Raw genomic sequence first — 26,006 nt, 5'->3', positions numbered from 1 at the left:
ACATTTAATTTTTGCTATACCTAATGTTTCCTTTCTGCTGGTTTATTTCTACTTTAGAACTGAAGTTAGATCCCTAGATCTCCACATCTTCAATTACAGCTCACAAGATGAAGTTCTACTATTCTTAAATAAAGCAGAACTAATTCAAAGTAGTGTATATAATTAATCAAAATAGCTAGCAGTGCAATATTTAAAATAACTGAGGGCTGCCTGGATTATAGCAACATTATTAGCATGTGATTAATAAGCAGTTGAAGTATTACATTTGCTACACATTTGCTAAGTTATTTTATCTTGCTTTAAAGTTAGGTGGCAAAGTTTCAAGCCATAGTTAGGAGATTTGCTTTATTCGGTATTATGTTGTTAACCCCACCATCTGGTCAAACAGCTGAGGGAACTCAGACCACCATATGGGGGGGCCCATGTTTCTCTCTTGGGACATATTTGCCTTAGTGAATTATGCAATAGTTACCAGTTTCTAGCTTATTACAGTAGGATTAAAAAAAAAAAACCGATCAAAATACTTTGTAGATAACCTGAGTTTGGTGTGCCCTGTATTTAGCCTTAACTTATGTAGGAAAATAAGATGGCACTTACTTGAGGACCAGGCTGACCCTGAAAAACAAGAAAAAGATACAGTTACAGAAAGTTACGACAAAGATTAACTCCTTAAATAGTAGCAAATATTTACAGTACTCTTTAATAAGGAGATAACAAAAAATACAGTAACTGTATTGAAGTCAGATTCTGGACTGTTAAGCCTATATTGAATTTGCATGTTTTAATTCAAACTGATGAACTTTCTTGCAATTAACTGATTCCAGAAATAAATTACAACAACACACCATTGAACATACATTTGAGAAACTTCATATTTTAGATAGTCAGAGCAATACAATTTAGAAATGATAGAAAGACCTCATTTAATCATTCTCAAGTGAGAAAGAATCCACAGATGCTGAGCTGATTTAGAAGCAGATATTGAGTCCTTTTTCTCTATTATGGCTCACCCCCATGTTTCAAGGAGGTGCTAATTACTGCCTATTGAATAAACAGAGTTGAAAAACTGGAGGAACACATTGCTGGGCAAACAATAGTCTTTTTACCATTGCTGCAAGCACCACAGTTTTAAGCAAGTATAAACCAATATTTAAACCAGCAAGTCAGCAGTAGATGAACCCTTGTCAGTCAGTCCAAGAGGAAGCTGATACTTTTCCTCTCCCTTATTTATCAACATCACATTTGGACCACCCCTGGCCAAATGGAGAGGCACCCTCTGCACACAGAGGAGGTGTACCTATCTCTGGTTGCCGCAAGCCCTTACAGAGCAGACTTCCTAGGTCCCTAGCCTAGGAAAGCCAGTGAAAGTCATCAGTTATTCTAGCCCGCTCATTACAAATTATTTGCATGAAGCAGAATTATATTACAAAACAGTACAGTAGCTGTGCCCATGAACTACAACCATCCAGACAATCAGCTCACATTGTAAGACAGAGACAAATATTGATATATTTCTCCCTATAAAGAGAGAATTTCTTAAACTCCTAGGGCTAGCTTAGCTTCTAGTGTTTTATGACACTTCAATAATGTTTCAGTTATATTGAAACATTTCCTTTTGTGAAAGAAACTGAGCATGGAGACTTCCTGTAAGTATTCTAAAACCTCTTCATTTTAGCGAGAAGGTACTGCTACACAGAGTTGAAACTTTTCTGTCTGATCATCAGGAAACACTTCTTACTGTGAAGGTAACCAAGCACTGGCACAGGTTGCCCAGGGAGACAGTGGAGTCTCCATCCTTGGAGATATTCAAAAGCCGTCGGGACATGATCCTGGGCAATCTGCTCTGGACGGCTCTGCTTGAGCAGAGAGGTTAGACCAGATGACCTCAGAGGTCCCTTTCACCTTCAACCATTCTGTAATTCTGTGTGATTTTTAAGGAAAAGGGGGTGGGGGGGGAAGCATTTCAACTGGGAACTATTATCTGTAAGAAAAGCAGCTGAGGAAAAATGCTTTTTTTAGTAACTGATAAGATTTTTTGTGCTAAATTAAAAACCAGAAAAACATATTTTAATACACATGCAAATTTTTAAAGATTTTTTAAAAATATAAGAAATATTAGAAATAAAGTTACAGAGGAATCACATTAAAATACAGAATTATTGTGGCTACCTAATTATTACGCTGAAGGCAGCCTAAAGCATTCCTTATTGTAGATGCTGCAGTTTTGTGTTAGTTCGTTAATACAGCACTGCACTATAGAGGTTTTCAGACAAAAAAAAATACTGGATGAGGTTTGCCAGTTCAAATATGAAGTAAAATTTTCTGAATTGGTCAGTTCTATGAACTTACACCTCACACTGGATTAGTGAATACAATTGGGACTCCAGCACTCAGCCTTTACCTCAATCTTCCCGTCACAGCAGATTTTAAGATATTACATGCTATATCTGAACCTAAAATCAGGAATTGCTTACTAATGCAGTATTGGGCAGCCTGTACAATAAATTTGTATAAATTAACTGAACTGAGACCTATACATGCAAACTTTTCTATACAAACTCACAATACTTTTTTCTCACAAGTATATCTAAAGTTACAATACATTTTGACCAAATCATTAGTGTCTCCAAGATATATATATTTAAAAAAAAACTTAAATGAAAGTCTGAAATTACCAAAATGTTTCAACAAAATGTTGATTTAAAGCAGTAGAAAGCAAATAAACAGAATCTATATGTATTTTTAAACAAGGAGGTTTGAAAACTGACACTTTTTTCTTCAATCTAACTTAGACATATAGGCTACTAAGTGTCCACATGGTACATGCTACATGTATGATATAAGGGACATACACACATAACACAAACCTACCCTGAATTGAACGTCGGGGGTAGAATCATGCTCCTGTGAAAGTGTTTTCTACTCTCAATCTCAACAGCGTTACCAGTTTGCCTTTTTGTTATTGTGCATTTCTAATTACTCCTTTATCTTGTCTGCAGTATGGAGAGAGGAAAGATGCAAACTGAATTTGTATAGGACGATTGTTTTTCATGGTGACAGAGAACGCTGTGAGTTAATGGGGAATGTTATAGTCATATTACTCTTAGTTCATATATGTTGTCAATATTGCAATTATCCTACATTTAACTGTTAATGCAGATGCTGAATACAAGAGTACTCAGCAGGATTTTTATCCTGTTGGCTATGAGCTCCTTGAACATGGAGGGAGCTTTGCATTAGTGAAGGTAATTATTTTCTGGTTTGTTTTTTTTTTTTTTTTTTTTTTTTTCAGTTGTTCCCAATCCTTCAATGTTTTTGTTTAGTCTTAGATACTAGCTACTGCAGTTACGGTATAATTTTCCCTTCTCACTAATGATCCAGTAAATGATACTAACCAGAGGATGGAGCAGGCACTATATTATGGAACTCATCAGCTCTGCTTACAAAGGTACAGGTAGAAAGAGGCATCACAATACTGACCTTTTTTTATTGTAATGGGTCATTGTCACACAACAACAATTCAAAGCATGGAAGATGAAAAAGGGGCTGTTCATTTTGCCTTCTCTCATTTTTGTATGTTGTGAAAGGGTCAGGAATAAAGCTCTGTGAGTTACTTTTGTGTTCATTAAAAACTCCTCTAACGTGAATAAAATCTGATACTATAACTCATTTGAGCAAGCTCAATCTCAATTAATATGCTTGTGTTCCCAAAAGGGCTCCAGGATTGCTGAAATCACTCTGGCTAACTGCTGTGTAAATTGTTCCCAATGCATGTTACTTGTGGATTAAAATGTCTTAGCTGGAAGTATTTTTCTAAATTTTAGATAAAAAAACAGGGTGAAAATGCTCTTCAAGACTGAAAAGTCAGCATTACTCCGATTTTTTTCTAATTAATATCTCTTTTTTTCAAAGGTGTTACATAGTCTAAAATTGATTCATTGATTGTAGCTGCCAACTGACTGCTGTTCTTCGCACACATTTACAGATCGGTCCCAACACCAATAACTGATCAGGTGTATTTTAGTGGCTGCTGCTTTGAAACTCTGGATCATTGCTCATGTGCTTGATTATCCACTACTGATTGCTGCTTTTTATTATTTTTTTTTTAAATCTGCATGACTACAGTGGGTATAGCTGCATAATATATCATGGTTTCAGCAAAATCTTCAGAACAATTTTCCCTTTTATATTCCTATTTAATGACTTAATATGTTATTGTGCAGGAAAGAAAGGGGCGAAGTTTGGCAGCCTATTCTAATTACCATGATGGAAGGTCTTCTATGGTTGATAGTTAATCCCTTCCTAGCAATTTAACCTAATATTAGCTGCTAATGTGTAACTGCTACTAAAAGAAAAAGAAAAGATACATGGTGTAGCCAGGTCTAGCTGAAGTCAACAAGTAAGGCATCAATCTGCTAAAAGAGGAGATTAAAGAAAAAGCCTATTGACTGGAGGCTGCAAACATTGCAGAAAAGTTACTTAACAGTAGAAAGAGACATCAAGGAACACAGGAAAAAGTCTTAAGAGAAGAAAACAGAAGCTGACACTGCAAGTCAGCAAGTTGCGCTTGCAGAAGAAACAGGGCTTGTAGCAAATGAACGGACAGAAAAGAAAAGATATATTTAGGATATCAAAGAAAAGGGCTGTCCTAGAAAAGGAGAAAGAGAGAGGGAGCAAAAAGAATAGCATGAGAAAGTGCAGAAACTGGATTTTCACAGCTTTTGCATGATTTTAATCTGCAAAGAGCTGGGAACATAAACTTTCAGGCTCATACATCCAAATATATGGATATACAAATATATACACAAATATAAATATATTTACAAATGCATTGTATAAAAGTAAAGGTTATTTCTAACTTAATTCAAGTAGCACCTCCTTAAAGAATATCTGGGATAACACGCAAATGCATTTAAAAATGAGACATGGGGCTGTTCAGATCTAATCAGCCAACAAAATCCAGGTAGAGAAATTAAAACACAAAGAACCTATGGAAAAAGGAAATCAGCAAGAGCCACGTATACGTGGGCAGAAATAACATCCTGCTGTTTGAAAGGCACCACCAAACTACCCTTGTGGAGCGTTGTCTGTACAGAGCACCCAAGTAGGAACATCTGTCTTCCAATCTAATCCAGACAGAAAATGATAAGGCAACAGGAGCAGCGTGGCTGACCTCCGTTTCCTTGGACAGACACAAAAGACTGAAGTGGCTTTTTGGCACTCTGTTAAAATCTATGCTACTGAGGTTGAAACAAGTGATGCCGAAGGAAGCCAATATGTGATTAATATACATTTCAGCATGAGCAATTAAGAAAGCAAAGAGGGAATATGTGTAAGACCTAAATTACACTGGTTTTGAACAAATCACCTACCAGCTTTCCATCCATACCAATCGGACCCTGGGATAATCAAAAGTCAAAACAAAATGGAACAGTTAAATCAGAGGAACACTGAAGATGAGGAAAAATATACAGACTTGGGGAATACTGCGGGCTTTAGAAGTTGAATAACTCTATGTCAGCAGTTAAATGCAATACCTTAAAGATACTTTGAGAATGAAGGCACAGAAAAGAAACAACAAAAGAAGCAGACCTAAGACAGAATTAATAAAAACAGCATGGTGGGAAGTAGTCAGGCAATAGCTGGTGTTTAACAACAGACAGGTTCAACACGCAGTGAAGGAATTGTTAGTTTGGCAAATCACAGTGGCACAACATAACCAAACATATGAAATAATGCATCTGGCTTGTGTATTTTTCATTAAATACCTGAGAAAACAGAATAAGTAGCCTATTTACTGAATGCTCTTATCACATGGCTGCAAGATGAAAAGAGCACTTAAAATCTCATAACTAATCTGTATTTAAATTAATATTATAATAATAATAGTTAATAAGAAACTTCAGCTCATGCAGTTCCCTGAGGTACTAAAGATTTCCACCTATACTTTGGCCAAGAAGTCCGTGCCTTATCCTGCTTTCTTTTCTTTTCCCCTTTGGAAACATGGCATTATCCTTGCTGATACTTTACAAGTTAGTTACTTCCTTCAGAGTCCAGAGGTTGATTCCTGTTACATGGATGCAAATTCTAGAACGGATTTAATATGGATGTACACTGTTGTAACTCAGTAACTGGTTCTGTATCAACTGCATGTTTATGTGACCACAGGAGAGAGAAGAGGGCTAGAGAAAGTTGGATTAATTTTAAATTTGATGTTTAATTGCTATGTCTTCCAACAAATGAACAGTCAAGTTACCTTTCACTGACAATGGAATAAGAGCAGGCAGAGAAGTTTCTGCCATTAAATTCCTCTTTTAGGCTGAAACTCCGAGCTCTCAGGTCTTTGCCCCATGTGAAAGGGACACTAATTTACCTCTGCTGGAGAGTTTTCTCTTAAATGCTGGCACTGCAGCCAGATTTCCCCCTGGAGCTTCACAGGCAGACTGCCTTCCCTAGGCATATGGCCCCTTAGGACCGATTGCTCACACTGCTTAATTTGGATCACTGTTGCTGAGAAGACAGTACACAACATGTTTGCTGGTTTTATGATGATCAATTTTATCTTTGCTGCTTTTTGCCCCCTTTCTGAGCACTACTTCAGCTTGCAAGCAAAACTTGAAGTGTAATAGTTTAGTCTAAATCAGGTGTGGAGGGGTTCTGCTGACCCCTTCACCCAGGAGTGTCCATTCCTACCTTCTGCACTAATAGGCACTATAGTCATATGAATGTGCCAGTTCAACCAGCTATCAAGAAAGTAATAAACACTATGAAAAAGTGATGCCATATCAGTCTAGTGAGTTCCCTAGCTATCTGTCCTCTCCCAGCTTAGATCATGGACTCTGCCAAAAACTGCAGACATACTTAGTATGAAAGAGGACATCAGCTGGATATACATATTGTGAAACTCATGATTTTTGGTACATTATTAGCTTTCTAAGAAGCCTGTGCACCAACCTACTTGTCAGATCCAATAACAAGTTACTGTGTCTGGGCAGCCCCAGAGGAATAAAACCCCTTACCTCTCCTTCCCTCCAGCTCTTACTGCGGTTTCCTGTCACATCATGAGTAGATGACGTGCTGAGAGTGTAAAGCAGGTCACCAGCATCTTGGTTATCTGCATGACCGCTACCTTTTTTTATGTGCTGATGTCCTGGGAAAGTTTGTGACTGTGGGGGTGACATAAAATATCTTTCAAATGTTATCACTGAATAGTTCTTCCCTGATATCCAATAAAGAAAGCAACATTTTCCAGTGCATTAAAAGGACAGTTTTTATTATTATGCTTCCTCAGTGCGTCTTGATCCCGCACATGCAGCACACATACAGCACTTACTAATTGTCTCATAGTTACTTAGCAAATTTCTAAATATGGTACTATACACCCCAAAAAACAAGGCAAGTCTGCAAATTAGTAGGTTTCCCAGATTTTTCTAGTGCTGTACTACAGGATATTTATCTAGTAATATTTACAGGCATGGTCTGTTGCAGGTGCAAAAATGAAGGCTGAGCTGAACCCTGGCTATGAATACATTTACTTCTAGAAATCAAACTACAGATATTACCAGTTAGAACACTCAACAGTAAGGTCATGGTAAGAATATAGAGATCCCCAGAGGGCTGTGTGGGCCAACAGCTAAATTTAACTGTTTGGCCTGCTGCAAGCTTAGCCCAACAGATTTAATTATTCTTAGGATGAAAGAATACAGAAAATTATACAAGTATTTGTAGAAGTAAAATTCAATACAAGGTCAAACTATTGGCTTAGAGGGACCAGCCAACAGCTCTTGCAGCTGTAGCAGTGCTTGTATTTTGCATATAAGTACTGTTTTCAGGGAATGTTTCTTTATCATAGAAAAAAAACCCCACCTATTTGTGTTCTCTTACAATGATAGGCGTTTTAACTACTATTAAATTTTTGCCTGCTCTTTATCCATGTTACATAGCTCCTGCGCTTGAATTAAAGGACTATGTGTAGCATCTTGGAGAGTGTCAGTAAAAAAGAATCAGAAATTCCCCGTAGGCTGAAGAGAAGCACCTGCTCACAACTGAAAATAATAGAAATTTCCCCCATGATTCTATTTGTATCAGGACTATTTGGTCTGAAGTCTGGGAAAGTCTTCTGGGATTTGCTTTATAGAATAGGAGAAGAAAGAGAAATTTGCTTGAGATGTACTGCCCTACAGGAAGAAAAAAAAAATCTCTGAAGATAATAAGTCATTACTGTGAAAATTAATAATATTCTTTCATTATAAAAGTATTAAATCTTTAAGAGCAAAACATGGTAATTTCCTTCTTTCCTCAGTTCCTTCTTTCTAGTGTTGGAAAGAGAGAGAAAACACTTTTCAAAAATGGAAACAATCAGAATTTCCACAACTGATACAGACTGGGTGAGAAAGATGAGCTGAAATAGTACATAAGGTTACCTCAGGATGCACTGAGAAAAATCCTATATATGACAATATTTATTGAAATTCATTACATGATTGCACTGGAAGTCTCACAGAATACCCAAAGACATTTTCATTCATTTTGAAAGAAAGACTTCAAACTATAGTCTGTCGTTGACTTAAACTTGATTGTCTCCAGAGCTGCACACTATATAGTTCAAACTACTTTCTTCTTTGTTCTCTAAATAACTGCTACCGCAGATTAGCGTGTAATTTTTGACAAGTACCAAATAGATGGCCTTCTATAATGCAATTCCCGTAAAACATTTTAGAAAACTAAAGACAGTGCATCATGAAAGAGAAGGGGATGAGTAGGTTTATACAACAGATAGGTACACTAATGATTTGTTCGCTTACTGTAGATACTACAGATGGTATTGAAAATGTTTCTTCTGGACTATGCATTTCCTTTCTAGGTTTCCACTACCATTTTTAAATGTATGCTGTTACTGGATATTTACTTACGTATTACATAGACTTTTTTCCAAGGTCCTCAAAAGCAAAGATGTTTGTACAGAAGATTTTTTTCCAAATAATACCCAACTATTTACTTAGCAATAACTACCTATCTAATAACCCTAATATGGACAGAGATAACACATGGGAGGAAGGGGAATATGAATGCCGTTCAGGTCCAGTTTTGTGAAAAGTCGCTTCCACTCCTCGAGAATACTCTAAATATAATGTTTCTCAAAGAAAGATATTTTTAGTCAGAATTTAAATGCTCCCAAAATTGGTTGTTTTCCATTTAAGCAGTATCTTTTTACATATGGGTTACTCTGGAGGTAAATATTTTAAGGATTTTAGGGGTTAGAGTTAGAAATTGAATATGTAAGCAAATGCATCAGAAACCTTTAGCGTTCCTATCGGAAAGATAGCCAGTATTATTACTTTAGGCAGCTTTACTGCAATATTTGTTTCTTCAAAAAATTGTGAGTGAAAAGTGAAGATAAGAAAAGAGATCACTACTATGCAATAAAAGAATCTTCCACGGGAAGGAAAAGAGGAAGATGTGGATTATCTTCTTACTCTTAACTTCTCCACTCATCCTTCAGTGATCCTTTCCATTTAAGGAACACTCATCAGAAGACTGAGTTGTGAATCAGGAGATACATAATAAACACAAAACAGACATTGTTTCTTCTTTATAAACTGCAGACCACCCTCTATCTAAAGGAAGTTTTTGTTTTTAAATAAAATGGATTGGCATATTTTAACAGTGCATAATTTTGGTAGGTTTATATTCATTGGAAGTATGCAGAGAAATGTATTTGTTGCAAACACATTCTCTGTGGAAAGAATGAGGAAAAATTTTGACATTGCAAATTACTCCAATTCTAGCTTTGTGTATAAAATAAATTACAAGCAGGCCAATTACCATCTCCAAATGCGTAACGATTTCTCTAACTTTGATGACTCATTGTTTTTCCTGATTATTCGGTGTGAAATCAAGTATTTTGGAAAAAAATCTCTCTCCCAATACAGACCATAGGTATCTGAAATGCTCTGAATACACAAAATTAACAGAGAAACATCTGCATCTCTGAGAGAGAGAGACATGAATGCAGAAAGCTAAACAGAGCCCCAGTAACACCATGCTAAATTGTGTTTCAATTTACTGGAACTTATTTCATGGCACAAATAAGTGGCCGAGGTTACTTCAACATTTCTGATGGCCAGCGTGGGCCCAACAAATAAAGCTAGCAAGACATAACAATGCCATAGCTGAAGTTGGCAGCATACAAGTATTTTCTGGACTCAGTTTGTAGTGCGTTGAATTAAAAATGAGAAATGAGTTTTCACACTGACTTTAATAAGAGTGTGATTTGGCATTCAGTTGTCCAAAAAAAACAAAAAACAAAAAACAAACAAACAAAAAAAACCAAACAAAAAAACAAACAAAAAAACCACAAAAAAACCCAAAAAACAAAACAAAACAAAAAAACCTTTTAGATCACACGTTTGGCAGTTTTAAGATATACTAATTTAGACTATCACAGCAGCATTTCAGAATTCAGAAAATCTTATCTGATTAAATCATATGACTAAATTGTTCCACATTTCTAAACAGTCTACAGTAAGCTCGATTGTTAAATTTACTTGCAGCTGCCTGAAATCTCTTGTGTCAATACATATACAATAGGAGATTCAGAAGAAAGCAGGAATGTAGCTTTACAGCAGCTGTATGAGCTGCACTCCAGTTACTATGTCAGACTGAGTTTAAAAATACCTACGTGGGAATAAAAAAAGAAAATCTGTCTCAAACATCACGTTTGCAGATCATCCCCACTAAGTTCAGGTAAGGTGAAAGATGACACATTGCCTTTTCAGATCAACTTTTTTAATTCAAGACTGACAGAAGTTAAAAAACCAACTACTGTCAGGTTTCCTCATCATGGTACCATTAAAATGATGGATCTCCATGTCTTTCTTTTTCTCTCCTTTGGTTAATTACAGGTTTATCAAGGCTGACTTTAATTAGATGTTATATGGTTTTCCTAGCAAGGATACATAATTCCTAGCAAGTCTGATGAGATTTCTTTTTAGTGAAGTTTTGGTTTAGAGCTTATGTGGGCAATGAGTATGATAAGCTCGTCAGCTAGCTAAATTTCTCCTACTGATGAAACGTTATTGGTTCTTTTTCAATGACTGGAAGTGGTTGCTGTTAAGAGCAACGTGAGCAAACAGCCCAGGTACAGAAGTCACTTGCTCCAAGCCTGGGAGTAAAAAAGTGCACTAAATGAGCCTGCAACAAGTCTCTCTGGCCAGCAATCAGGACATTACTTAATAAGAAAATAAACAAATAAAAAAACCCAAAAAACCCCCAACTAAATAATCCAGATCGTTTGGGTTAGAGAAAGCTTTACCGTGAAAAGAATGAACTACAAGAGTACAAGAAAGATGAGCCTGCTGTCTAAACTCCCTTTACCACAAAACCCGAAATTACTGACAAAGACAAATGAAGCACTACAAGGCTGTCTCAAAGAAGTCCATTTCAGAATTTCCTGAATTCTTCCCTCAAGCGGTTCATATTAGCTACTACCTGAGACATAAAACTTGGCTAGATGGATCAATACCTGGAGACTGCAAAGTAAGTATAAATGTTTTCCAAGGTAAGGATTTAGCATTTTAAATGAAAGTTTTTTAAAAAACAACAAAACTCACAGCACTATTAGGCTGCTTCATATTCTTGACCAGCAGCTTATGGGCCCCATCCAAACTGCTAGAGCCTTTATCTCATTCAGCCTTCAGAAACGTTTTGCTTCTCCTAGGCTCATTCAAAACACTGATGCAAAATTAATAATTCAAGATTTGAACTACAACCCCCTCCCCAATACACCACACTTTTTTATTTCAATGGAAAAACTACATTCAGTTAAAAAAAAAAAAAAAAAAAAGAAAAAAAGATAGATAAAAGTGCATTCTTAAGTGCGTTATAGCCTCATCCTGTAATTCCAGGAATCTCTCATTTGGTTGCAAGCCATGTAGTAACTCTCTCACCAAAACCTACAAAATTGCCTTTATCAAGCCAACAAGGATCTCAAAGCATACCCTGGAAGCATCGAAGAGACTCAGAAGCAAGGTCCTGAGAAAACCTGGAGAATGAAGAATAGCAGCGCCATGATTAAGGCTCCAGACCACACCCACCAGCCAGAAAAACTAGACTAGGCTAGACCATGCCTAACTAGGCTCTCAGTATTGACACTTTGGTTCATGAGCATAAAGGTAATCAGAAATTATTCCAATTTATATTTTAAACCACCTATCAAGTGTAATGCCTTCAATACAGAGAAATATGCAGCATACACATGTAAAGCAGTAAGTCAATGCTAATAGTAAGCTGCCAAGCAGAACTGGCAGGAATCTTGAACATATTTTGCTGTTCTTGTTACAGAAAAGAAAATGTTTGCATTTTTTCATACTTTTTAGTTTCTTTCAATTTCAAGAAAAAAAAGGACATGCAACCTGAAGCTATGAATTTCATGTAGTGGCTCTAGTGTCCATATTAGCCTAAATTAGACAATGGAAATCATCAATAATGGAACAAGATGGAAAACGAGGGACAGTTTTAAAGATTCCAAAATAAACCAGAAATGCCAGGTACAGTCTCCAAAACTTTTCTTTGGAGCAACATCACTTGAGTTTACAAGACTCCTAGCCGGGAGCTCTACATGCAGTCTAAATACTCTAATAGCTCCTTTGCAATTATAAGATAGACTGGTTATGTCTAGAAGTAAGCAATTTAGAGAAAGAAAAATTGTTAAGAGTTTGGCTATTCAGAGAGTGGCTGAACTACAAAAAAAGCGCCGCATATGGTAACAATAAGGGAGTACAAAGAGTTCTATGCAAGAAAAATTATAGTCACAGCTTTTCAAAAGCATATTTCACAGCTGAAAAATAATTGCCGAGATACTTTTTATTTTTATAGTTTATGCAGGAAATCTGACAGGCAGTTTCTTGTGGTGCAGATGCATTTTTGAGTATCTGAGCACTATGACTGCTCTTCCTGCTGAAATATATGTGTAAAAATCCATGAGAATGAGCTAGGGAGATCTAAGTCAGAACAAACTCTTCTAAAAGACTGTAGGCAGACATCCTTCTATTTATCATGGCCAACATTGCACGCATTGCAAGTATATAGGAAAAAAGGGCCAAATATGACTGTGAATCCCAAACTGCAAGCACCTTTGTTGTCTTCATACATCTGGCTAGGAAGAAGTTATTTCCAGACCGACACTGTTTTTCTCCTTGTAGCCTATACATCTCATCAGCATCTGCAACATTTGTATGGTCATATCTGTATGACAAATTCCTGCAAAGGGAAACTACTGTTGACACCAGAAAGAGTAACATAGTAATTCCCCATTCAAGTTATAGTAAAGAATGCAGTCATGTGGACTCTGTTTTGGCTCATTTTAAACTGTTTACCACTGACTAACATTGTTTACTGTAGACTAAAATTCCAAGTATGAAATAACTAAGTGACACTCAGATGCTTCTTCAGGAGGAAAAATAAATAGAAAATTGTAAAATGACCTGCCTAATCTTGGCAAATCATATATGGTACATTGAGTTGAGGAACAGCACATTGTAACTGCCTGCTCTTAAAAAATGAACTGCATTAAAATCGTGATCTTAAAGTGCTTACCCCCATATGCTTCACCCATCCATAAAAACAGTCTTGTGAAGGGTTGCAGAACTATGCGTTTCCATAAAAATACTTCATTACGCTACTGAATTCCAGCATAACTTAACAAATACTTGAACACAGGGAACATACACGCAGACCAGAGGGAAATCTCCTACATTCTACCTAAAAGCTCTCATTTCTCCTGAAGAAATTGAAACTCCTATATCCATAAATAGAAAGCACATGGCTAATTCATCAACGCCAACATCACTGTGTGAATATATTTGATGTGGTTGGTGCCATGTTGATGAGAAAACAATAAACTGTGAAAAATGTCACTTCTCAAAAATTAGCTGGCTAGCATTCAGTGGGAGATAGATTGTTGTAACAGCTGTGGCATGATGACTTTGATGAATTAGATTTTTGTTCTCCTGGAATAATTCTGAAGAATCTGTCTCCTCACACCACCATGGAAGTGAATCCATTTGCTCACTGAAGCCCTACTGAAGAACAATCTTTCTGTGTTTTGATGGCTTTACAGAATATGAAAAAAAATCCATTTCACTTCTTTCAGTCTAACTCTTTTTTTTTGTTTCTACAAATCTTCTCTTTTCAGGGGGAATGAGGTCCATCAAGGAAAAATAAAAAGACCGTCTTTTGGTAAATAACACAGTATCACAAAGAACTAACCTTCAGAGGCCAATTTTTGACTTTCCCTCAGTGGAACTATCAGCTCTGGAAGATTAACAAAACTCAAGAGCAGGTATGTAAATCTATTTTTGCTCCGTTAGGATAGAAGAATCTGACCATCACGCTCCTTTGATCTGCCTATAGAGGTGTATATTTTGAATGGGGCTCCCAGGGAATTAAGAAAAAGATACAGCTGCCATAGGGATACTTCCCTTTTGACTTACAACAAAGGAGATCAATCAGAGTGGATACATCTCCATAAAAGAGGAGAAGAGAACAGGTACAGAGGCTTTAAAAGAGAACAAAACTAAAAGCCAAGGTACTGAAGTGTTTATAAACAAACACGTGGATAAAACCCCAATCTCTTTCAACTATGATATGGTCAAAGAAAGCTTTGAACAATTCCAGGATAACCAAAATGCCAATGTTCATACCTAGTCCTAGTCCATAAATGCAATATTTCCATCTGGGTTACAACATATGAAAAAAAAAAAACCTGCGCAGATGCACTGCATTAAAACTTAAACTCCAAAGCAGGTGCTTTCAGCTATGTGCTGCCATATGTGCTCAAATACTGGAATATAAAATTCTACACATGCAAGCCCATTCAGATATTTCTGTCATACACCTACCAGATTTGAAAGGCACAAATATACATGCGGCTAGTTTAAAGACATTACTGTTGTCTTAAACACATTATAACCTAAATCATTCATTAAAAGTTGATGGCGCTGCCTACAACTCTGTTCCCTCCAAAATTACTTGGAACCAGTAAATTCTCAAAAAACAGAAATCATTATGGAAAAACTGTATGAAACACACTTAAAGAGATTATTTGATTCCAGGAAATAAAGCAGAATTCAGGGATGCACTACTATATTTTTCATTCTTTCTTCCTGAAATGTTTCCCCATACAGTATTTAATGATGCAACGCCTGTTCTATTTCCCCAATTTAACATGAAAAGATGGATGTAGAACCATAGAATCATTTAGGTTGGAAAAGACCTTTAAGATCATCAAGTCCAACTGATAACCTAGCTCTGCCAAGTCCACCACTAAACCAGGTCCCTAAGCACCACATCTACCCATCTTTTAAATACCCCTAGGGATGGGGACTCAACCACTTCCCTGGGCAGCCTGTTCCAGTGCCTGACTACAGTTTCAGTGAAGAAATTCTTCCTACTATCCAATCTAAACCTCCCCTGGTGCAGCTTGAGGCCATTTCCTCTCGTCCTATCACTTGTTACTTGGGAGAAGAGACCGACCTCCACCTGGCTACAACCTCCTTTCAGGTAGTTGTAGAGAGCAATAAGGTCTCCCCTCAGCCTCCTCTTCTCCAGGCTAAACAACACCAGTAGCATGTAGCAATGAAAAAATGGCTGTGTGGTGTTTAGCTGCCTGCCGGGTTAAACCACGACAGTCCATTTTGGTGCCCAATGTGAGGAATGAAGGGTTGAGATAATGACAGATCTGACCAGAGCATGTTAAGGCAAATTTGTTATAAGCACTCATTATATTGGTTTAATCGTCGCTGGTCACAATGTTGATTTATTTGCTCTCAAAGTTGTTGTGCTTGATCTCAAAGTTGTGGTATGTAACACCTTACTTGCAGTGTGTGTTCCCTGTTGTGCTGTTTATCACCGCTGGGGGCTGGATTCAGGTTATCGTTTTGCTGCACTGTGTAACACTCGTTTATGATATGATAAAATTATTGGTTGTGAGACTAATCTGGTATTTGTACTCGGCGTTGCCATCATCTCCATGCCTCGGGAGCCACCTCTCGGAAACTATTAATAATTGCACTCTTTACCTTTCCTCCTCAGAGAACCAAAGTATGGGGGAGACAAGGGGGGACACTTTTCCCCACTCCTTCACCTTCCCTTTCTCCTTTTTGTGCACCCCCAGCCTACTTGCTGGTAGTGTGAGAAGCTGAGAAGTCCTTGACTACTGTAAGCACTACTTAGCAACAACTAAAACATTGGTGTGTTATCAACATTATTCGCATCCTAAATCCAAAACACAGCACTATACCAGCCACTAGGAAGAAACTTAACTCTATCCCAGTCAAAACCAGGACATCATTTTAATTCAGAGCCTCAACAGCAATGCTGCTTTGAACTACTACTGCAGTTCTTTCTTTTTTTGTAGGTGAAAGGACATACAGGCCCAACTTCCAGACAACTTCTCCTGACAATTCTTTTTGTTTTACAGCAAATTCCATTTATGTATTTTTGAAATTTATGTGAAAAGAAGCAGAAATTCTTTGTGGGTTGTTGGGGTTTTTTTGTTTGGTTGGTTGTTTTTTTTTACATTGGACAGCAAAAGCTAATCTCTACAAAATCTTCCTGTTGAGTTAGTGCCTGTTTTCCCCCTCAAGCTATTTAGGAAAAGCTACTAAGTTTCTCCATACTCATACATCTGTTTTTTTTGAAGCTTGCCTATCCAGAAACGAATTCAGAGATTTTTCTACTTTGATTCTGAAATCCCCTTTTAACTCCAAGTAGAGACAGTGTCTCATTGCACAGTCAGAAAGAAGTCTTTCCTTCTTCCTTGACAACTGCTGCACAAACAGAAACAAGCCAACTCAACCAAGACATTTAACCAAGGAAACAAGTTACCGAAATCAGATTGACCTACAGTATAGAACATGGGCTATGCCCCAGCCAAGAAATATATCCAAGTATTTCATACATGTGCCTTTCTGAGCCATACTCCAGCAAATCATACATTCCTCTCACCTGCTTTCTAATTTCAGTCAAATTATGCAAGTTAAATTGAAGTTCACCAGAGATGAACAGGTGAATCCAAAGACAGAACATAGTTCAGTGAAACAGCTTTTAAAATCCTAAAGCATTTACCAATCTCATTAGCCCATTTAATCTCAAAATCTCTACTTTTAAGTTTCATGGATCTACACGTGAATGCATCTAAATAAAACATTTTCATTACTTTCTTCTGACATAATTTGTTTTCAAGATTATAACAGGATTTTTGCAGAAGCTGGTGACAGCATGAAGAACAAAAATGTTTCTTTGCATTCCCATCTAGGGAGAAACAATTTATATGTGATAGCAATACCAGATGACACTTTACATACCCAAAGGGCAGAGACCTAAAATGAGAGATCTCCTATCGTATGCAGGGTGGATTAAAAAAATCAGGATAATTGATCCACACAGCTGGAGGTGGAAACATTGAGGTCATTTTCTCTTCAGAGACTGCCTAATCAGTCAGACTGCCTGAATGAAAACCACAGGCCTCACTCAGGAGGAGTATTATTAAAAAAAGGAACCTACACTTGCACTTTCACAATGACTAGTAATGCAAATACTACGTTATGCGTGACGGAAGTTACTGAACTGCTGTATGTTACTTTTGGAGCACTTACTTTCAACCTTCACTCTCACCTATGGAAAACTGTACCATTGTTAACATCACCCTCTGAAACTAACTGCAAGTGGCAAACTAAGATTATTCCAACTGCTGGAGGCCAGAAACTCAGTATACATGTCTAATACTACGGAACTAAAATATGAAATTGAGTGTAAGCCTTAAACTCCAGTTTACTGATACAACTTCTGTTTCACACAAATCTGTGTATTGAGAAATAAAGAACTTCCTTAACACTCACAATTTGTCTCCTAATTTTTTCTCTGGATAGGTCCCAATTACACTTTGCCCTCTCATACTAAGTAGCACTTATTTTGGGGATTGCCCCTCTGAGTAAATGCTGTTCAGCATGAACAAAAGTAGAAGAATCTGCCCTTACTTTTGGTAATCTTAGTTGCAATTGATCTGGGAAAACGAGGAACCATTACAAAGGGAATAGTGTGACTTTTTCAGTGACTAAAATTGTCCTAGTTTTACTTCACTTGCTAAGAATTCCAGCCTTCCAAGCAGGGGCAAACAGCAGTTTATTTTGGTACGAATATCATGTAACAGCAAGAAACCAATTTCTACATTAAAAACTTAATATTCTTTTCAACTGATGAGTGCTCATGGACATGATTTTTTTCCATTATGCTCCTTTTGTGAGGCAAAGCAGCAAAGGGTTAAATTCCTCTCATTTATACTGGGAATAGCTACTGTGAATGTGTACAAAATAATCCAAAAAGAATTCTTAACTCAATGGTCCTCTGTTAGATTATCAGTACTATGCAGATCTCGATATTCGCAAAAATAATAAATGTTAATTGCTTTACCTTAAGCCAAAGAAGGGAGAGAAAAAAAAAAAAAACAAAACAAAAAAAAAAAAAAAAACAAAAAAACCCGAAACCACTTTGTAAGGGTGATTTATGATCTGTATCCTACACAGTCACAGAAAAAAAACTTCCAATTGACATTCCACACTGCTTGTATAAATCTTTCCTACCAGAGGAGTATGTTTGCTTTCAGAAACTGCTTTAACTAATCATGATTTCGATATGCACACTTGTAGCTGAGAAAATGAAAACAAGGGCAGTCCAGACAACAACCTAATATTTTCCTTGTGATGCAAGAGGCAAGATGCACACTAAGTGTGTCCATCCCAAAGATCTCCAGCAATGGAGTAGTAGTACTTTAAGGCTTCGTTCTACCAGCTAACTTCTGGCGTTAAAAAAGAAACATAGAGCTGAGAACCTTGTTAGCTTGACAAACACTAGACAAACCATTTCTGGTGTAATTACCAGATGATGCTAAGCAGCATAGGGCCCACTACAGGCATATGGGAGAACTTCTTGATTCCCAGTAGGGAAAAAGTTCCTCATTCAGCTTCATAAGAACCACCAGTTCAGGTGCCTGCCTGCTCCAGATGTTCCCATCCTCGTGTCACCTCTCTCATAAATGGGAACGGAACGCTGACTGCAGGGAAGCAGGCGTCCAAACAGCCTTTGAGAAAACACTGCCACCCTGCACTTTCTGGAAATCACAGAACCCAACCACCTAGTCTAGCAAATTAGGAACAAGTTTCTTCAACTAAATTTTACACCCCTTGACCTCAGACAAGATTAACAATGCACTTAAACTCCCACATAGGAATATGCATCTGGGAGCTGTATGGATAGTAAAGTTTTACATACCTTTCAGCTATATCATAAGTCAGAATGAAAAATCCAGAAAGAAAATGACACATCATGTTTGCAATCCTCCTTCGAGATGAAGGAATCAATAACTTAAGAATTGTTATAGGACAGTTTGGGATTTCCCTTCCCATTTGTGACAGATATAAATAGTAATTAAATACAGGATTTCTATCATAAGTGATTTAACATTTTCTTTGAATCTCAAAACTTCTTGTGAGAAAGTGACCCTTTAGGCAAATTGTAAGGGGCATTTCTAACTATCACTGGTTACTCACTCTACGTCCACGTGCAATTGTCAAACACAAGTTGAGAAATGAGACCTAGAATTACAGTTCTTATCTGTGCATATATTGGGAAAATATTTGGAACACAACATTTTTCTCCAAAGTTTTTTGTTTCATAAATAAAGCTATTTCTGTTACACTGGAAAGTTACATCATGCATCATGAGGAAACCACTGGAAGATTTAAAGTGATGTGCCCAAAGAAAGGCAAGTATGGATGATCTCAGGTACAGTTCAAGCATTAATTATGTCTGCCAAAGCATAAATGTGAAAATCATAGCTATAGCTTTCTGCATATCACCTGCTTAGCTGCCAAGCTGAACTCTGTGGAGTAGCCTAGAGAGACCAGAAATTTATGTATACTGTCAAATAAATGACAAATCAGCTTAATTCCTTTCTTTACCTATACATGCTTTATTATGAGAGAGAAGAGGGTAATTTTTAAAGCTGCAGAGGAAAATACTGAAAAAACACATTTAATTGTTAAATTACACCTATCCTATCTATCTGCCATCAGCTATAATCCTGTATTTATCTGATAGATATATGGGGTTGTATCATTTTGAACTGATGTCAGCTCTGAGTGTAATCTACACTGATTCACGCTAGCCCACAGTATCCTAGCATATTCTAGCACTATGTGCTTAGTTCTCATCACACGCTGACATCTACAAAATGCCATGCAGACATGTGGATTTTGCAATACAGGAGTTCTCTGTCCATGCATCTGAGATGGAAAGTGCTAGTTTAAAGAAGGGTCTTGGAGGATCCAGCATATGGTAACAATTGTATATATTACTAATGATACATCGAGGTTATCTATTATAATTTTGGTTTATTATTCTACTAATTTTTTACATCCTTATTTCTAATGCAATGTAGAAAATGGACTAAAATTATTTAGAAAGTTTAATGAGTTTAAACCAGAATATAAAATGTAGGCAGGTATTTATTCCAGCACAAGTAATTTTCTTAGGTCGCCATGTGAAGTTTCGACTTCAGCTTATCTGTGGCAATTTCTTTTTATAATTGCAAATGAGGACAAGGGTAGAAATATCTTCTTATATTGCTGGATTTTGCAGATGAGGAAGTTGTTACTTCACTATCACAGTCACAAATATGGAATAGCTTGGGGCACTCTGAGCATCCTCCAGGGAGTTGCAGGAATAAACACTGCCTTCTCCTATTTATGCTCTCGGCATTACATGAACGTAATAGATGAAAGCATTCAGCCCATAGTTCATTCAAAATGAAAACTGGCTTGTAAGAAGATAATAAACGCGTTCTGATGTGTAGCTTCAATTATCATCTGTGACACAAAATTAATAGCAACTGTAAGCTTAAGAGGTCTCAAACTTTTCTGTTCAAGTACACTTTTATGATCATATTCAATCACTGTTAAAAAATCGGCATTCAAAGAAATGAAAACTGATGAATTTTATTACGTATTATTTATATATCCAAAGGTCATAAAAAACATTATCGTATTAATGTGACTGACATCATTACAAAGGCCACAGTTATTACTCAGACAGCCATGTGAGTTTAGAGACTCTCCCACAATATGTAAGAAAAACTGGAAGTTTATTTGCTGAGTATTATCAGAATGTCCTCAGCTGCAGTATTTTTCTGAAACATTACCACATTCTTACAGCCTTCCCCTGGTTCTCATGGCACAGAAATACTACATAGTTAACCTGCTTAGCATCAAGTGTCTGTTGAGCCTGTTTAAATTGAAGCGTGTATTTGGGAACCGCATAACTGTTGTGGATTCTGGTGTTGCGTTATTGATAAATTCTGATTCACTGTGTTGTGACTGTTAGGAGGATTTTTGAGGTGCCATTGAAGTTTTCTACGAACAAACAATTTGACACAACTTGCCACTATAGGCCTATTAACCAATACTGCAGGATGGCAACAACTGCAAACAAGAAAGGTGCAACTCACTTTTGTACAGAGTGGACTTTCTCTCTTACCTATCTGAATATTAACTGCCAGAACGCAATTTTTGATACTGCAGTTAAAAATTGCAATTAGGACTATATCTATAGTTTGATATCAAGGCAAAATTCGTACTTAAGCAAGTGACCCACCTCTGCTTGACCTTTGTTCAAGACTCACATCACATAACACAGGTATGACTTGAAGAAGTCATACTGGTATCCATCACTTACAGCGATCAATTCCAGCAGCTACAGCTACCATTGAGTGCTGGACCTGACAGATGTACCCGTGGAAAAGACCGAAAGCATCTTTTGCCTACAGCTGTAGAAAGCTGGCTTAACTTCATGTGTGAGAGTGGAACTGAATGCCATATCTCCCCAACTCTTCTGCTATTGCTGGCCTGACTATAATAGAGAAGCAGAGCTCTCCTTATAAGCTTCTGTGACAGGACTGTAGCACTTGTGTGCGGCATACAAAGAAGTCTAGGGACTGGCTGTGACAGGTTAGTATTACACTTCATGTGAGTTGAAGTATGCTCTTGGAAGACTCACTAACAATACACTTGCATGCAAAGTTTTGGTGAACCATGGCAAGACTATTTGGAATTCCGATTTGTTGCGGCGAATGTATTAATGGAAAGTGGTTCTGTGAAATGAGGAAAAAAAAAGGTCTAAGGGCTTAATTTATACTCATCCTGAGTAGTCACTCATTTTCCGCTGAATCTAAAGCATTGGCATCAGCCGGCAACTTTCTGGAAAAATGAGCAAGGAGTAAATTGTTAACAAATAAAGAAACTGTAAACTGAGTAACCTTTTGAGATGCACAGCTGATCGACTATATCTCTGAAGAAAACAGAGGATTCTCTCCGCCCCCCCGAGAACAAGCAAGAAGTTTGAGGCAGATGGATCAACTGAAAACCTCATGTCTCCCAAGCCAATCACCTCTGCCAGGACTAAAAATAAGGATAAAGTATATAGAACTGAGAAAACACATACTAAGATCACAGTACAAAGATGCTTTTGATATTCCAGATGTTTTGAATTTTCTGTGTATTTAAAAATAAATTAAAAAAAATTAAAACCTGAAATAGTTATCAATGCTTCACTACTAAACCTGAAATTTATTGCAAAAGTTTTGCTGGTATATGTTTAAGATGTTACTTTGGTCAAATGCCAAAAATAAAAGGTGGTCTGTGAAGACACCTGTTGAGAAAAATAAACGCTGTAGAGTGGGAAATGTCTATAGGATCACCACGACAAATCCTCAGGGTAAGGTCAGGAACTGACATAGCTGCTCCTTAAGCTGAGACATTTATATTTTACTACAACTGTGAAAAAGAGGAGACCTGACCAGCTACTGGAAATACCACAGCTGTTGCAGAAGTGCTTAATACTGCCACAGGCTGTGCTTAATCACAGGTGAAACACTCTCAATCTTTGGTCATTTCTTCTTTTTTGATTATTCCAATTATGTTCCTTTTACAGCAACCGAGCTGCCATAGTATCTGAGGTTGAAACATTTGCATTTGGATGGGATTAATTTTACATACTATATGCATTATTTACACTAAAAAGTAACAACAGAGTAAAGACTACTAGATACATCTGCACTGACACAAAAAGCCCAGCCAACACCCACCCCCTTTTTTTTTTTGGTAGGCTTGCACATCAGATCTGTTACATGGAAGAAAAAAAGTCTTGCCAAGCAATTCTTTTATTATTTTTTTAGCAACACTAACAGAGAAGAAATAAACTGGAAAAGCAGACATCCCACAGGACACCCTAATGAGAAAACTTTATGCATCAATTGTATTTCATTTCTTATGCTAGAAATTGATTTATGTCACTTAGTTTTAAAGAATACATAGAGTCATACAATCATAGAATTATTTAGGTTGGAAAAGACCTTTAAGATCATCGAGTCCAACCATTAACCTAGCACTGCCAAGTCCACCACTAAACCAGGTCCCTAAGCACCACATCTACCCATCTTTTAAATACCCCCAGGGACGGAGACTCAACCACTTCCCTGGGCAGCCTGTTCCAGTGCCTGACTACAGTTTCAGTGAAGAAATTCTTCCTAATATCCAACCTAAACCTGCCCTGGCGCAGCTTGAGGCCATTTCCTTTTGTCCTATTGCTTGTTATTTGGGAAAAGAGACCGACCCCCACCTCGCTACAACCTCCTTTCAGGTAGTTGTAGAGAGCAATAAGGTCTCCCCTCAGCCTCCTCCTCTCCAGACTAAACAACCCCAGCTCCCTCAGCTGCTCCTCGTAAGACTTGTGCTCTAGACCCTTCACCAGCTTCGTTGCCCTCCTCTGGACACGCTCCAGCACCTCAATGTCTTTCTTGTAGTGAGGGGACCAAAACTGAACACAGTATTTGAGGTGTGTCCTCGAACACAGTGCCGAGTACAGGGGCACTATCACCTCCCTGGTCCTGCTGGCCACACTATTTCTGATACAAGCCAGGATGCCATTGGCCTTCATGGCCACCTGGGCACTCTGCCGGCTCATATTCATCTGGCTGTCAACCAACACCCCCAGGTCCTTTTCTGCCAGGCAGCTCTCCAGCCACTCCTCCCCAAGAGGTATATAAAATACCTCCAAAATCAGACTGGTACTCCCCTAACTCTGTAGATGGCCTGGAATCTCCTGTGAAAACTCTCCCAGAAAGAACGTTGGTTCCAAACCTCGGTCATAGCCAAATTACTGAAATTTCATACTCACAGCTTGTACTTCCAATCATTGGCAGCTCCTGTAAGACACTGGTCCTGATACCTCATGCACAGATCATAAACATTCTCTGTGAATTGTGCTCTGCGATGATGTGCAATGGTATTTCCAGAGGCAGAGACAAGAGGAAGAAAACCTCCAGGGTCACCTTCCCATGCGGGTAAGCTGCCTGCTGCTGACTCAGAATGGCATTGGGTTTTCTCATTGTTAAACACACAACACATACATAATATACCTGAGAATATACAATACCTTTAAAGAGTTATTGCTAATACTGAATACTTGCCCCAAGTACCCACATCAGTATTTCTGTTTGGTTTTACAACTGCTTTATGCTTCTTAACCATGAACAGGTGGAAGATGAGCTAGATTTCATGGTTGCTTAATGCAGGCAAATACAAAGGAGCCCTCAAACATAGCCTTGCCTGGTCGCTGCACAGAACAAAGAATGAAATCTCAATGCTTTGCCCTACACAGGTGCTCTTTCCAAACTGCACAGGAAATTCACCCCATATAATTACACCTGAGTTTCATTATATGAAAGGAAAGATGGAGGAAGGAAGAAGGAAGGGTCTGTGCTACACTGCTACTTACTACGCATTTGCTTACACAGCCCCGATCTCTAACTGGAGACCCAGCAGAAAACAAAACATGAAGCACTGTCAAAGACAAAGCAACACAGCAGGACAATAAAATGCCTTTTTCCAATTTCTCACACCAGTAGTTTTCATGTTCTTCCAAACAAGGCCTATTTCTTCAAAACCTAAACCCTTCACAGCCCTTCTCTGTTCTACCTGGAATTCTCTTCACCTTTAGTAATACAGAAACAGAAAGGGGGGCGTGGTGGGGGGTGAGGGCAAATCAGAACCTTCTAACAGCAACCTGAAATTCTTTACGTATTGGGATAACAGCTTGCCTTATGGTATATTGGGACATGTCTTTATGGGTGCAAAAAAGAGAAGTGTGATGATAAAGATATTTTCTAAGCTAGAAGGAATTGTAAAGAATAATTGAAATTCACTTCCTATACTCCTAAGCTTCGCCAGGTTGTTATCTTCACCATTCAGACCTAAGTAAGTCTTTCAAGATCTAGAAAATTTTAAATGAAATGACAGGTGAAATTGCAAAGATCTACATTTCCGTTTCGAACAAGTGATGATATTTTACAGTTACATGAGAACAATCTCCAATTTAGATACATCCTTTTCTGCAAGAGAGGAATCTGCCTTCATTTCTTGAAGATGAAGCAAAGATGTTAGGAGAAATGGGATTTAATACAAGGCACACGGTCACCTGGAGCAGCCATAACCCTCCACGGCTCCTAAATGTCTCATTAATGCATCAGGTGCTCTGCAGACTGACATCATGAAAAGATGTAGGAGAAATTTCCCTGATTTCCTCTTTTATGAAGCAATACTACATGGACAGCTTCATAGTCTGACACTTTATTCTGAAGGTAGTGCAGCTTTACCACCATATATGCAACAACTTCCAGGATGATTTACTTGGATGTTGAGCTTGATCTGTGCCCCAACTTGGGAGAAGAGGTAGGAAAAATTTTCTCACTCTGCTTCAATTTTTCAATGGAAAACAACTTCTACCCATTCAACCAGCTTATAAGATTCTTTTTCCCCTGCAGAGAACTACATGGTTTGTACATTTGGCCTCTTCACTGCATTCACAAGCTGTTGGGTTTTTTGGTTGTTTGTTTT

General features: G+C 37.7%; 1 protein-coding gene across 1 annotated transcript in view; it reads right to left on the bottom strand.

The window, feature by feature from the left end:
• The window catches only part of COL25A1 (collagen type XXV alpha 1 chain), a gene marked incomplete at both ends in the record, with an annotated part of 322,903 nt that overhangs the window by 124,740 nt on the left and 172,157 nt on the right, over positions 1 to 26,006 (bottom strand). The window contains 2 exons of the mRNA XM_082315013.1: positions 598 to 615; positions 5,373 to 5,399. Of these exons, the coding sequence (XP_082171139.1) occupies positions 598 to 615; positions 5,373 to 5,399 (45 nt within the window). The remainder of the gene's footprint in view (positions 1 to 597; positions 616 to 5,372; positions 5,400 to 26,006) is intronic.

The sequence above is a fragment of the Platalea leucorodia genome (assembly GCF_965183815.1).
Source record: "Platalea leucorodia genome assembly, chromosome: 6".
Classification (NCBI taxonomy): domain Eukaryota; kingdom Metazoa; phylum Chordata; class Aves; order Pelecaniformes; family Threskiornithidae; genus Platalea; species Platalea leucorodia.
The sequence above is the reverse complement of the archived record's forward strand: the minus strand, read 5'-3'. Positions and strand labels throughout refer to the sequence as shown.